Source organism: Venturia canescens, chromosome 7 (genome assembly GCF_019457755.1).
Source record: "Venturia canescens isolate UGA chromosome 7, ASM1945775v1, whole genome shotgun sequence".
Taxonomy (NCBI): Eukaryota; Metazoa; Arthropoda; class Insecta; order Hymenoptera; family Ichneumonidae; genus Venturia; species Venturia canescens.
The window spans coordinates 10,904,415-10,917,903 of NC_057427.1; the positions used below are offsets into that span (position 1 = coordinate 10,904,415).

General features: G+C 36.9%; 3 protein-coding genes across 9 annotated transcripts in view; 1 reads left to right on the top strand and 2 right to left on the bottom strand.

The window, feature by feature from the left end:
* smash (smallish) overlaps positions 1-3,399 on the top strand; it is a 52,621-nt gene extending 49,222 nt beyond the window's left edge. For 4 of the 5 annotated variants that reach the window (XM_043424496.1, XM_043424497.1, XM_043424494.1 and 1 more), the window contains 7 exons: positions 75-119; positions 328-677; positions 1,191-1,434; positions 1,514-1,734; positions 1,924-2,105; positions 2,193-2,357; positions 2,492-3,399. In XM_043424496.1, the coding sequence (XP_043280431.1) occupies positions 75-119; positions 328-677; positions 1,191-1,434; positions 1,514-1,734; positions 1,924-2,105; positions 2,193-2,357; positions 2,492-2,514 (1,230 nt within the window). In that variant the 3' untranslated portion in view covers positions 2,515-3,399. The remainder of the gene's footprint in view (positions 1-74; positions 120-327; positions 678-1,190; positions 1,435-1,513; positions 1,735-1,923; positions 2,106-2,192; positions 2,358-2,491) is intronic. The other variant, XM_043424495.1, reaches the window with a different exon arrangement.
* Positions 3,400-3,539: 140 nt separating this feature from the next.
* Positions 3,540-5,692, bottom strand: LOC122413886 (short coiled-coil protein homolog). Its single transcript, XM_043424548.1, has 4 exons — positions 5,491-5,692; positions 5,220-5,339; positions 4,801-4,887; positions 3,540-4,714 (listed from the first exon to the last, which is right to left on the bottom strand). Exons 1-4 carry the CDS (start codon positions 5,567-5,569, stop codon positions 4,572-4,574), a joined length of 429 nt encoding a protein of 142 aa, XP_043280483.1. The 5' UTR covers positions 5,570-5,692; the 3' UTR covers positions 3,540-4,571.
* Positions 5,693-7,224: 1,532 nt separating this feature from the next.
* Positions 7,225-10,789, bottom strand: LOC122413532 (uncharacterized). 3 transcript variants are annotated; one of them, XM_043423948.1, is made up of 4 exons: positions 10,143-10,357; positions 9,985-10,058; positions 9,648-9,704; positions 7,225-9,229 (listed from the first exon to the last, which is right to left on the bottom strand). In XM_043423948.1, the coding sequence occupies exons 2-4, from the start codon at positions 10,055-10,057 to the stop codon at positions 7,272-7,274; spliced, it is 2,088 nt and encodes a 695-aa protein (XP_043279883.1). In that variant the 5' UTR covers position 10,058; positions 10,143-10,357; the 3' UTR covers positions 7,225-7,271. The 3 variants fall into 3 exon arrangements, with proteins under 3 accessions (XP_043279883.1, XP_043279884.1, XP_043279885.1); XM_043423949.1 differs by having other exon boundaries at positions 9,648-9,690; positions 10,143-10,354; XM_043423950.1 differs by having other exon boundaries at positions 9,132-9,229; positions 9,648-9,690; positions 10,143-10,789.
* Positions 10,790-13,489: the final 2,700 nt, after the last annotated feature.

Consider the following 13,489-nt stretch of genomic DNA (forward strand, 5'->3'; position numbering starts at 1 on the left):
AGCACGAATGAATTTGCTATTCTTTGGTAATCCCCGGGTATGAATTTGCTATTGACATTCTTGTTTCTTTGCAGCAGATGGTCGTCAACGCTCGAAACGATGATGATTATGCGTCTGGGGTGAGCTCATATTTTTTGATAATGAAAACGAGAATCACTCAAACGAAGATGAAATCATCAAGAAAATGAAAATTCTCTCAATTATCATAAGAGAACTTTTGCGAGGCAATTTGTCAATCTACTCTTCTCTGAACGCCAATAGAACTCAAAGATGCATTGCCATCGCTCAAACGAATATTCCTTTTTTTTTAAAAATGATTTTCAACAGGAGGTATTACGCGTCGAACGCGAACTGTTGCAACTGGAGCAAGAAGAATTGAAGCGTCGAAGGACAAACGTCGCGTATCGTCAACAGCGACAACTTCAACTGGCTGAACAGTTGCAGGAACAATGGCAGTCGTTACAGGACGTTGCGAATGGCACGAACCCTTCCGCCAACGCCTCTTGCTGCAAATATCAAGTATCAGTCGCGAGAGCATCTGCGCCCGTAAATTATAGATCGTCGATGCCGAATCTTTGGCTCCAGGAAAACCAAAGAAGAAGGCCGCCGCCTCCGCCGATCCCACCCTCCAAGCCTTCGAGACTCATCGAACAAATGCATCGAGACGTTACCATAAGGTGAGATGAAAATTTATTAAATAATGGAATTTCATTTGAACTCAAACGAATCGCGGTTTTCTCGTTTTTAAATTGAAAAACAATTTCGAATTTATTACAAAGTTCTTAAAGCGCTATTCCGTATCACAATTCTTGTTTTCGTAGCTCGTGCCACACCTCGAGTATATACACATGTTTGATCTCGATAAAGAGCTAATTCTATCTGTCGTCATGCGCTCATTCCTAGTTCGTGAGATCACTGATTTCCTGTTTCAAAGCCTTGCGTAATTTCCAGTTACCTAATTCTGTCTTCTATACCTATTTTTCATGTATAAATATTTTTTCTGTGATAAATTTTTCTCACTGATTTTGTTTTTGTATATTTAAATGGTCGATGCTCAACAGCAATAGAAATGATTGGTTTCGAACTGAACAATTAAGGAACTATCGACGTATTCCTTGTTGGTTTTCGAATAATTTTATTTCTAGTTTAAATGTCAATCGTAACTTCATGGTTGAAAAAATGGTTTACAGAAACAGCAGAATACCATCAGCCGATTCGATTCCACAACAAGTAGAGGGTGAAAGATTGATCCGCGGTGGATCAACGAGTACTTTGTCAAATAACGGAGGCCAGCAAATGACGAAGCAGACTCTTCAAGCTCTGAGCGCTGTGCCGCGTCCTCGTATAGTTAAGGGCGACGAGTGGGTTCAGCGTAGAAAGAGCGACGTTCCCCGAGGGACTCTCGAATACAACTACCAACACTGGCTGATTCAGGTGAGAAGGAATGATTTTATCTCGTTGATCTAACATGGCGAAAAATCGACGGGAATAAATAAAAGTTCATCTATTTCAGGAGGCAGAGCAGAGGAGAATTAACGAGAAAAACCAACGATCGGTCGTTCGCAAACCTCAGCAGCACGTGACCGGAACCTCCGTTCCATATAGCGCTGTTCCACAGACTTCGAGATCTGACAATAAACCATTGCCGGATTCCATTATCCAAACTCTGACGCAAAGAGTACAGAACAGAGCACAAGAAAGGCCGTCACCACCGCCCCCTCCTCAGCGTAGGCGGTACGTATTCGAACGTTTGTGTCTCCGTTTAATATTTTGATTCACCAGAAAAAATGAGTGCAACAAAATTGATTCGATCGTATTGGAAGAAAATGAAAGAAATTTTATGAACTCGTAGAACACGAAATATCAAATCGTGTTAAACGAAATAGAGCGATTAATGATTTCACGAATTATGGTATCAAACAGACTGGAGCAGAGTTCGAGTCACGAACACTTGTCCTCGATGCAACATCAAACACCTCAGCACATGACGATGTTACAGCATCAAAAAGTTCATCAATTCGCAGCATCCCATAACACAGATTCACAGGAAAAGATGTTGAGTGTCAGTGGAAAGAAGAAGTGTTCTCACTGCGGTGATGAATTGGGTACGTTGAGCGTATTTCTTCGATTCGTTATTGCATTATGAAGAATCGACGGTAGCTTTGGTTCTCTAATTAAAATGTGCCTTTCAGGAAGAGGAGCAGCTATGATTATTGAGAGTCTACGACTATTTTATCACATGGAGTGTTTCAAGTGTTGCGTCTGCCACGTGAGACTGGGCGATGGTCTTATGGGAACGGACGTACGAGTACGAAATCACAAACTGCACTGCCACAATTGTTATTCCAGTGACGATGGTAAGGGCTACAAAAACCAATATTTCTGAATTCACATATGATAGAAAATTCGTTATTTTTTGCTGCTATTTCAATCGCAGTTCGAATTCTTAAGACGTAGAATTCTACAAAAAATTTCACAATTTTGTTTTCAGGTGTCAAGTTCAGCTGCGTGTAGAGACTTGAGGCGATTCGATAGGACCGAGCCGACTATCTTGAATATAGCACGTTATGTCTATATTTTTTAAGCTATAGTTGACCCTGTATTGTTGTTATTCTATATACATAGTGGTTATTCCCGGATCGAAGGTGTACGCGTGCAAAAAATTTCAATTGTTCACGTGCGAACGGATAAGAATTTCAACTCGATCGTTTATATTATTTTAATGTTGGAACAGATGTAAATAACTTGTATTTTATGTTCGTATCCGATGAAAGGGATAAGAGCTTATAGTTCAGTCGATCGGGGAACTGTACGTATTTGAAAGAGGATTTCATTTCAAACGCTTCCCCTCGACCTCAATGTATATTTGTTGTATTATAGATTTGTGATATTTATGAAAGAACGAGGGTCCGATACGTATGATCGAACAACAATGAGACGAATCGTTTTCGAAAAATAATCAACTAGGTTCCGATTATATTGTACGAAAAAAGTACAGATTAAAAAAAAGTTCTCGAAAAATCCCGTTCAGATGCACGCTCACGCAATCTCTAATTCCTAAGAAAGGCGCGTATCACCTAATTGTACTATATTGTAAGATACATGTATTATGCTGTAGAAAAGTATAATTTTATATGAATATTATCATTATCAATATTATTATTAATATGATTATATTATTATTATTATTATTATTATTATTATTATTATTATTATTATTATTATTATTATTATTATGGTATATCATATGAAAAAGATGAAAAATAAATGTTTAATATGGTCAGCATCTGTTATTTATCGATTTATCGGGATCGCGTGGTCTTATTGACCTCCAATATGTTACGAAAAAACTATTGTATGAATGATAAATAAAATTTTATGAATCCTACAAGAAAAAAATCGATGCTATTTTTTGAAGCACCGAAACTTCTTTATGTGTGACGACGGCGACGACCAACTTCACACTTCTGAAGGTTGATTAATTTTCTCCTTTTCATCAGCACAGGAAAGGATTGGAGTTGATGCGCAAATAAATAATCTCACATTAATCCATATTTATTAGAACATCGTGATACCCAACGATATATAGAATTTATATATACGTTATTCAGTAATTGAAGATTGTGCATGAAGCATGTGCCAACGAGGGTAAAAATCTTGGATGAATGATAATTGAAATTGATATGAAATCAACGTCGTTTTTAAATACCGCGTTACAATGAAACGTTAATTTGATTAAGTAACAAAAAATTTCACAGTCCACCATTCAACGGTATTTGTATACTAAATTTTGGCTTTCCTTCCGACTGCATCACCAGGCAGACAACAGTCGTTTTTCATTCTATAGAATATTGCTCATTTTTCAAGGTATTGAAATCATTTTTTCGTTATTGTAAGCTGCGAACAACAGATTTTGGACATATTTGTTCGTGGAGTTGTTTCATGGTAAACAACTCAATCGAGAAGCAAATATTGTTGGTACGTGATTTTCTTCTCTTTTGTATGTTCACGTTCTACTCTCTCAAAGCAAAATAGTTGAATGCAAAATGAATTAATTCATTGAGACTTATAAATATGTATTTAATTTATGAAGTATATGAGCCCTGAAGAAAGATGTAGTCTCATTTCGGTGACAATTAGAATACTTAAAATCCCGAAATATGAAATAATAATTTATGCAATTAGTTTCTATGACCTAAAAATATATATAAAGCATTTCAAGCAATTAATTGGCAGTAGACTGCCATGAAAAAATGATATCGAAAATAAAAGTATAAAATCATTCTTTGGTTCAAAGTCAGGTGCATCTAGAAATGGAGCTTTGGAAGAAACTCGCGCTGAGGTTCTTCGCCCTTAAACACTCTGATGCTTTTATGCAGAGAAAAGCCAAGAATTTGCCCCTCATCAACTTTTGATTGATTGGTTTATCGATGGCAAATCACTTTCATACGTGAACAGTCCTTGTCTCAAACATTGGCCAAGCGTTCGATTATCGTGTTTTCCTCTAGCGCTCTCAGCCACCGACGCTCTGCGATTGCGTCTTTTTTTGGAAATAGTTATAATTATAGAGCTCACTTTTTTTTAGAATTTGGGCTTGTGGATTGAAAGACGCTCGATGCTGACATTAAATTCTCTATATATTGACCCAACACTTGATTTTCACTGCGTAGCTTGAGATTTTCCTCTTTTACACTGTCAACTCTTTGTGACAGATCTGACAGAAAGGAAAAAAATTCCATTAATGCATGAAGATATTGAAGAGGCATGTGTGAAGATAATAAGTTTATTATCTATACTTACCGTCCAAAGTGTTCTGAAGTTCCAATACCTGGGATATTAGTCGGGCTTTTTCTTCTTGTTCATCAGGACTTGCATCAGGATCAAGACCTAATTCATAATAACTCATTTTTAAATCCTTCAATTATACATATGTAACCATATTTATGTCCATACACTGACACAAACTTGCATTTTTTGTTCTTTAGAAATTTGAGACTGCATTTCCAAATGATTATTTCTCTTTTAAACTAGAATAAATTTTGTACTCCAATCATAAAATGATGTTTTTGAAAGAGCACTGAAAATATACTAAATACTAAATTGCTAGTACATATTTGCATCGGTTGGCAAGCTAAAAGTCAGCAGTGCCCCCATCGCAAATAAACAAAATGAAAATGATATAAAATAACACAGCAAGGAGGTGGGTAGTGAGAACTCACTATTTGGGCTGCAACTGCCGTTTGTGAAGGTAGATGGTATTGAATCCATGCTGCGTCCTCTTGCAAATGGATCCGAAAGGTGTGAATCATTGTCAGGAATGTCTTCTTCAGGAATTATGACTAAAAGTATAAACAATTGATGACAAGTTTTCTAGAAATACGTATCTATAAATTGACAAAACAATTTCCACGAAAATTAGAAAGTGGGTCGCGATGATTAATCACAGAGTGCGTTTTTAACTGGAACAAGATGGGGAAAATTATAATTTACCTTGTGGATCATCGTCAGCCAACGGTATGCTACTCATATCATCTTGGAGCTTTGCGCTCGAAATGATTGAAGCGGACATTTTATCGAAAAGTTATATCCAAAAAATAACACGTATTCTCGTTATTTTGGGTAAAACAAACCGCAGTAAAAACACACCGTGAAAAGGTTTGCAGTTAATGTCAAACTAATAGAGCCGCGAGGGGGCACTGCATGATTATCGATTCGATTGATGCTCATTTGGGTATGGCGCATTATTACCCACCGTGCATATTCCCCATTGAAGTTTTGCATTGGCATCACTGGGCTTGAACACGAAGATTCATAGAGAGGCATGATACTGATAGAAAATATGTTTCTGTTTTACCATTCGTTATAAGTATTAATGAATTTAGTACAGATAGAGCGTCGGGTTGTATTTTTTGGAGTCAGCAGTGCTGATCACTCGCTAATTCAAATATTTAAGTGCTGCATGAGCACTTGAATATGAATTAGTACGATTAAAGAAAATCACGTTGGATTTTTATTACGGGAATAATAAATATTCACATATATGTACATCAGTCATGCACCAACAGTTTGTATATATACACATGTGACTTGATGAATCGAATATACTTATTTAACATTCACTTTTGTTTACCAAGAAACATTTTTGAACATATGTACATCCATATATATAATATAACATTATATGTATATCTGTCGGAATTTTTGTCTAGCGAAGCACGAATTTTGCGTTTAATGCCCGTTTTCTCCAACGTTGATCTGAGTTTAAACTCGGTTCATGCTATCTCAAAACTACATGAAAAAAATTGAACTGAGTTTGAACCGCATCGGAGAAAACGACCATAACTATGATAACGCGTCTCTTTGTTCAACGAATGTGTATACGCCGAGATTCAAAACGATAAAAGTTGTTATTAATCTCTCTGTGAACAACAAAAGATGAACTATGGGGAATTTGCACGGCGCAAATTCCTAATCGCCATGTCGCAAATAAAAAAATATTAATTAAAATTTGATAAAAATACCTTAATAAATAAATATTAGAGCGCCACAAATAATGTATAATTTTAATGGATGATCATAATTTATTCAACGGTTCGGTACATACAATTTTGTGTATTGATAATTATGGCAATTAATCGGTGAATATTTACGAATGGATTTTGGATAATTCGTTCAGTTTGTTATCGTTCTTCACGTGTTTACGTTTTCACGCGTTTACGCTCGGTCGTGTTTGGACTTTTCGCTATAGCGTAGTAGCAGAGCAGAGTGGGGATAGCGGCGTTCGGTCAGTCAGTGGGAGAGAGGGGAGAGGGGCGGGCGGACACCGGGCGGAGCTCGAGACAGAGGAGAGGCGCAGGCGCAACATGATTCGCTTTACTCACGTACTCACCAGTGTTGCCAACTCCTACGGACCGTCCCCCCCCAAAATCCATCTGAAATCCCCCTAAAAACCCCTATTTTTGAAGAAGCGCTATATTCCTTCGTAACATTGAATATTGCTTAAAATTATACTTTTAAATAAAAATAAACATTTTTATAATGAATTTTATTATAATAATCTAAAAAATATTCCTGTAATGAAAATTTAATGAAAATATCGGAAAATAAAAACATTGAACAAAAAACATTTAGTGAGAATTAAATTATCATTTAATTTACACCATGTAATTTTTACAATGGAATAAATACAAATAGTGAAAAATGTTATTTATAATAACAAATTAATAAGAGAACAATTGACATTTTATTGTAAGAATTTTTTTCCCGCGTCTTCATATTTCGCCAATGTAGTTATCGAATATTTCGTCGACAACATCGACTGAATCACATTGTTTCTGAGTATTGTTTGCATTTTTGAAATCGTACATACTAACGTTGAACATTTCGAGCATACGGGCAGAAGGAACAAATTTGACGCAAGATCCGGATTGTCTTTGTAAAGTGAACCGTACCATCATAATACTTTGCAGTACTTCAAGAGACAGCTTATTTCGTAATTTATTTTTAATTACGTTGTATGTCGAAAAAGCGCGTTCGACACTTGCATTTGAAATCGGAAGTGTAAGTAGAGCCATTGAAAATTTGGCAATGTTTTCAAATCGCTTTTGACCAGCAGAATCATAATCTACAAAAACGGCTGAATAAAATTCAACGGAATTGACTGTATTTGGCCACGATTTATTTTGCAATTGATTCCATTCTGACTCTGTCTCATTCTTATTGCCGTATAAGTGAGTGCGTTGGAATTTTGCAATAATACCTGTTAAACTGGGTTTCATTCGCGATAATGCGATTTTAGGATGAAGATCGGCCATCGTCTTTAGGATAGATAAGTTGTCCGGCAATCTTTTTTGAACCTCTTGAGCCAAAGTACAGAGAAATTTTTTGCACCTTTCTTTAACATCCAATAATTCTGTTGGTTCAATATCTTGAGCAATGACGTGAAACTCGTAGCCAAAATACATTGCTGAAGTATGCATTAAACAAGATTGAAAATCGAAATTGATCAATTCACTGTCAGTTAATTTCTGCAAGCTCGATGGTACAACGAGCTTTTGCAGTAAGTTTTTGAACATCAAAAAAAGATCCTCAAGTAATTTCGTAGGTTCTACGTAATCACTTTGAAAAAGCAAATTTAATTGCGTTACACTTTTCAGTTCGTATTTTAAAAAAATAAGAAAAGCTTTGTAGGGTAATCTTATCATGATGTTGTATAACTGAGCAGCCATGTGACAATTGTCTTCTGATTTTGCAATTGAAAATAAGAATTGCAATTCTTCCCACTGATTTAAGATGGTATCGATAGCCTCGGATCGAGCAAGCCAACGAGTTCCGCTAAGACCCTGAATTTTATTCGGTTTTCCACTACCATTAATTGTTTCGTACAAAAGCTTATATTTTTCTAACCGTTTGGGGCTGTAAGAAAACCAATTATGCGTTTCTCGAACCAAAAATTCTAATGGACGAGGCAACATTTCCGATGCTTTTTCAGCGCATAAATGAAGTGAGTGACAAACACATGGCATAACGATTAGGTCATCTATTTCACGCTTAAACAAAGCTGTAACTGAGTTGTGTTTTCCAACCATCACACTCGCTCCATCAACGCCAATGCCGACCATATTTTCAACTTTTAAACCATCTTGTTCTAATTGAAGTTTAATGGCACTATGCACACTTTTTGCATCGGCATCGATTAATTTGATTAACCGATAAAACGTTGTAACCACTTCTCGTTTCTCGAAAGAGAAAAATCGCAACATGATACACAACACCTTCTGCGTTGAAAGATCAGTACTCTCGTCGATTATGAGTGAGTATGGACCGTCGCCAATTTCTTGGATAAGTTCTTGGAGCATACAAGGCCCGAGGACGTTCTTGATCAACATCGAACATTTAGTGCGATGGAGTTTCAAATTCGAAATTATATGTGACGAAGGGTCCAGCTGCGGCAGAATGTCGATCATGTGATTCACAGTCTGCAGTGAACTATGTTCTGCAATAAATGCAGCAATTTTCAATTCGGCGATCTTCGTTGCTTCTGTCAGAACTGGCTCAAATGTTGAAGTCAACGGTTCGAATGTCTTTGCTGATTTGTCCAAGGATACAGCTTTTTTATGTTTTTCTGTCTTTGCGTGGTTCATCAAATCCTTTTTGTGAGCTTTCAACGATATTCGACAATATTTGCAGACCGCAGAACATGTATCAGTTGGATCAGGCCCTAGCCAACCTATAATGTAAACCACAAGACATTTAATAATAATAATAAATTATGATATTTATCAATATCAATTGCGAAAGTCCATATAAACATTAACAAATGTTTAAAATAGTTAGTCGGACCATCACAAATAAAGAAGAATTAAAACAGTGCATACTTGAAGAAATATTAAAACATTAGGTGAAAACACATTGGAGGAAACATTAAAAGTATTAGAGGAATCGAAGGAGTACGAGTGTCTATATACTGATGAAAAATTGTAGGAAACTAAGCAAGACGAGGAGGTGAAAATGGAATCAAATTGAGGTTAACTACCTGGAATGAAAAGGAAAAAAGAAACCAGTGAAACTACCACCAAATGAAGCTCTTAATCAAACACATTCTACGAACCGAACCAGAACACACTGGTTCACATAACTTAAATTACCTTTTTCAGGAAAAAACTTTGAAAACCTCGGTTGATCTGCAAGCTTTGAAGAAATCCCTGTGTAGTAAACATTCATCTCATAGATTAAACTAACCGAATTGGAACAATCATTATTTTGAGTTGATTATGTTTAATAATCTTGTAAACGTAAAAACTGAATCTATTTTCATTCGATCCTCGTTTTTCACTTTCAACTTCCACGTATCTTTATATGTATCTTTACATACAACCGTTTTGTCGTTCGGACAGAGCGTAATAATTAAACATAATATTTAATAGAAAAAATTGAGAATGAATATATATTTTATTCGAATTTAGAAAATGCATGTTAACTAACCTTGAAGCGCTGAATCGGTCTCCCAACACTTTACATATTTTTGCAGATATTTTTTGTTTTTTTCTTTTGGCATGCTGTAATGAATTTGAATATAAGTTTGAATTATTAATACCTTTTTTATTTTTTCGCTGATACTTCAAAAAACGAAAATGACTTACTTTGCAATCCGAGAAGGTACGCGAGCGAGCAGAATCAAGAGACTCGGGCCGTGTTCCGATATTGACTGTGACTGTGAGTACTGCGAGTATTTGCTTTGGTATTCGCTCCGTGCGCGTAAACATACTACTTTGAAAGTGAGCGTGTGTCGTGTATACGTATTCCTCCAAAAACGCCGGAGTCCCCTTTATGGTGGCGCTGGCAGTATGCATGAACACACTAATACTATTAGTGTAGTAGTATTAGATTTTTGGCTCCGCCCACGCGCACAGAGCGAATAGAGATGGTGCAGATTCGATAGAGGGCAGGTCGAAAGTACTCGTGGCGCCTCTAATGTCATAATTTATAAGTTTTTGGGGTAGCACTTTCAATACTTTGATTGAAATATAATCATAATAATTGAATATATATATATATAATAATAATACAATAATGATAAAAGATCCCCAAAAATTTTCACTTTTCACCACTAGTGGCGCGGTAGTCTACTTGTACCATCCCTATAGGGCTTACAGTACTCACAGTATCGGAACACGGTCTCGGTCTCGGTAGAATATTTCGTCTTTAACACGCACCGAACACTTGAAAACTCGAAATGAGAGTAGCCCTTAAAAAATTCCCTAGAAAAAAGTTGCCCCTAAAAAAACCCCCAAAAAAAAATTGCCCCTAAAAAAACCCCTAGGCATCTGCGTTGCCCCTAAATTTAGGGGGAAAACCCCTAAGTTGGCAACACTGGTACTCACGTCGCTCGGCCCGCTTGGCGCGCACCGGGAGGGGGAGAACACGTTTCGCTTTTCGCTTCACTCACCGCCCGGCGGGCGTAGGGCGAGGACTGGCGCGGAACGTGAGCGTGCCGTTATCGCTACGCATTGTACATTCCAGTGCATTGAGAAAACGGGGCACGAAATACGACACGTGGAATCCTCCTTTATCCTGAATGACTAAAATAATCTTTTTTTACGATTTAATTTTTTTCAATCAATCGATAAACAAATAAAATAGAAACCAATAAAAATTGGTAGCGGTCATAATTTTATCAATTATTGTAGCTTTAACAGTTATTTCATAATTTTAACAGTAAATTCAATCTCGCTGAAGCAACTGATCGGTCATCTAAATTACAAAATAAAAGAACTTAAGATCGTGCGAATCGATAAAAGACACGAAAACACAACGTTACAAATATTAAAGTTGAAATTTAATAAAAAATAATGATTCGCTCCTTGTCAATATACATTTTTTTTCTTTAATTTCTGAGATTTCTTTTTTTGACGCAACTATATAGATAAGCCGATAGGGAAGTCCTCGCACTCGATGTTATTATTATTACAAAATTTGCACATGAATGAGTATTTATAAAATTTTGGTAATTCGTGAAAAATAGTATCGAGGCAAGGGCCAGTAACAGAAAGAGTTTAGTGACGCCTGTAACATAGCTTCGAGAGTCTTGTGTATGCTCGCACGCGCGCGTGTCCGCAAGCAAGCTAAGATGCAAGCATACCCCGAGCAACGCAACGCAAAGCAAAGCACCTAACGCACGGTCCTAAAGCCATGGGGTTGTCGGCAAGCGAAGACGGACAGTCAGTAAATCTACTCCATAGCGGATAGTTTGACACAGTTCCGAGCTCGATACAGTTTCTGTATCACTTTGAAGTCGCGCAGGCAAGATTCCATGCAGATAAGTCGGAGTTGCAAACGCTGCACGCTAAGCAACGCACGCAACGCGTATAACCGCAGCTATGTACAGCATTACGAATAGTTTTTACTAGTCAAATGCTAACAATAGGACGCGAGCAACCGACCACGCGTGCACGCACGCGGGCACACTCGATTCTCTATGAAACGGTGGTACAGGTTTTGTCACTACAATTGTTTCTGTTACTCGACATATTGGCTTATCCATTTGCGCAAAAACGGTTTTCTGGGGAAAAAACCTAGGGAAGAGTAAGGTAAAGAAGAGCCCCCCCTGAAAATGGGGATATTTTTTTTCGTTTATGTTAATTTTCGTATTCAATTGGTCGTACAATTAAATAACGAATTTTTTCTCTCGCGTCGGCATAAAGTTAAATTTTTGGTGAATAAAAAGCCAAGTTCGTTCTCGAAAAAAAGACCAGCGGAAATATAACTTTGTGATAATAAATCGCGATTACGATTTTCTGCGATACGGTGAAGTGATAACAAAAGTTAAAGGTGAAATGATTTATTCCAAACATGGGAGGACGAAAAAACATTGGAAGAAAAGTGTGTTGAAAATATGTGGAAAGTTCTTTATGATCAGAACCATGGAGCAGGATAAGAGAATCGTAGAGGCAGAGGGAAAGCGAAAGGATCGTGGAGGAAGACGGAGAGGGAGAGAGAGGATCGTCGAGGAAAACGGAGATCGCAAGGATCGCGGGAGAAAAAGGTAGGAAGAAGATCGAGGCCCGTTCCTGTAACCGTGAGTAACTACATCAACGATTTTTTTTTTTTTAAATACGAGTGCGCGAAATATGAAAAATGATTTTCATGTTACAAATGTAGACATTCTGCCGATTGAATGATCAAAACACGTGAACGTCAGGATGACGTTTGGTTATTTCATGGAAGTATTTTTTTCAAATAATGAACCGTTAGATATAATATTTTCATATTATTTATTTTCATGATACAGTCGTTGCGATTTATAGATTTACGAATAGAATGTTTTGCAGAGTTGATATATGGTGGTAGTTGTGCAAATTTTCGTTGAAATGTTTCTGGTAAAGATGTAAATGTGTCTTTACTCGACTGTCAACAAAGTTGAGAATCTCTGTCGTCGTATCTTTTTTCTTCAAGTGCTCACGCAGCACTTCAATATTTGAATTAGCGAGTGATCAGCGCTGCTGACTCCAAAAAATACAACCCGACGCTCTATCTGTATACTACATATTCATTAATATACTTATAACGAATGATAAAACAGAAAAATATTTTTTATTAGTATCATGCCTCTCTATGAATCTTCGTGTTCAAGCCCAGTGATGCCAATGCAAAATTTCAATGGGGAATATGCACGGTGGGTGGTAATATGCGCCATACCCGCTCATTTACTGTTTCCTTATATAGCTTGATAAACCCGCGGTTTTCGAACTGTTGTGGGTTTATTGAGGAGAAAAGAACCAACATGTAACTTAACTAAGTTAAAAGACAAAGATTAACAGACGCCTACCGATTGATTACTGAAAAAATCAATTTCTATAAATTTTCTTTGTTTTTTTTAAAAATAGCACTCTACTTTGCCGACATTGCTTTTCATGACATCTGACGACTTAATAATGCATTTCATTGGAGCCGCGCAAATCAAACCTTGAATCGAACATTCCTTTGTTGA

Coding starts and splice junctions, on each gene's coding strand:
- LOC122413532 (XM_043423948.1), bottom strand. CDS start 10,057: ATGCCAAAAGAAAAAAACAAAAAATATCTGCAAAAATATGTAAAGTGT. Junction 9,705..9,984: donor GACCGATTCAGCGCTTCAAG/GTTAGTTAACAT, acceptor TTTACTACACAG/GGATTTCTTCAAAGCTTGCA. Junction 9,230..9,647: donor AAAGTTTTTTCCTGAAAAAG/GTAATTTAAGTT, acceptor TTTACATTATAG/GTTGGCTAGGGCCTGATCCA.
- LOC122413886 (XM_043424548.1), bottom strand. CDS start 5,569: ATGTCCGCTTCAATCATTTCGAGCGCAAAGCTCCAAGATGATATGAGT. Junction 5,340..5,490: donor GGCTGACGATGATCCACAAG/GTAAATTATAAT, acceptor TTATACTTTTAG/TCATAATTCCTGAAGAAGAC. Junction 4,888..5,219: donor CGGCAGTTGCAGCCCAAATA/GTGAGTTCTCAC, acceptor ATTATGAATTAG/GTCTTGATCCTGATGCAAGT.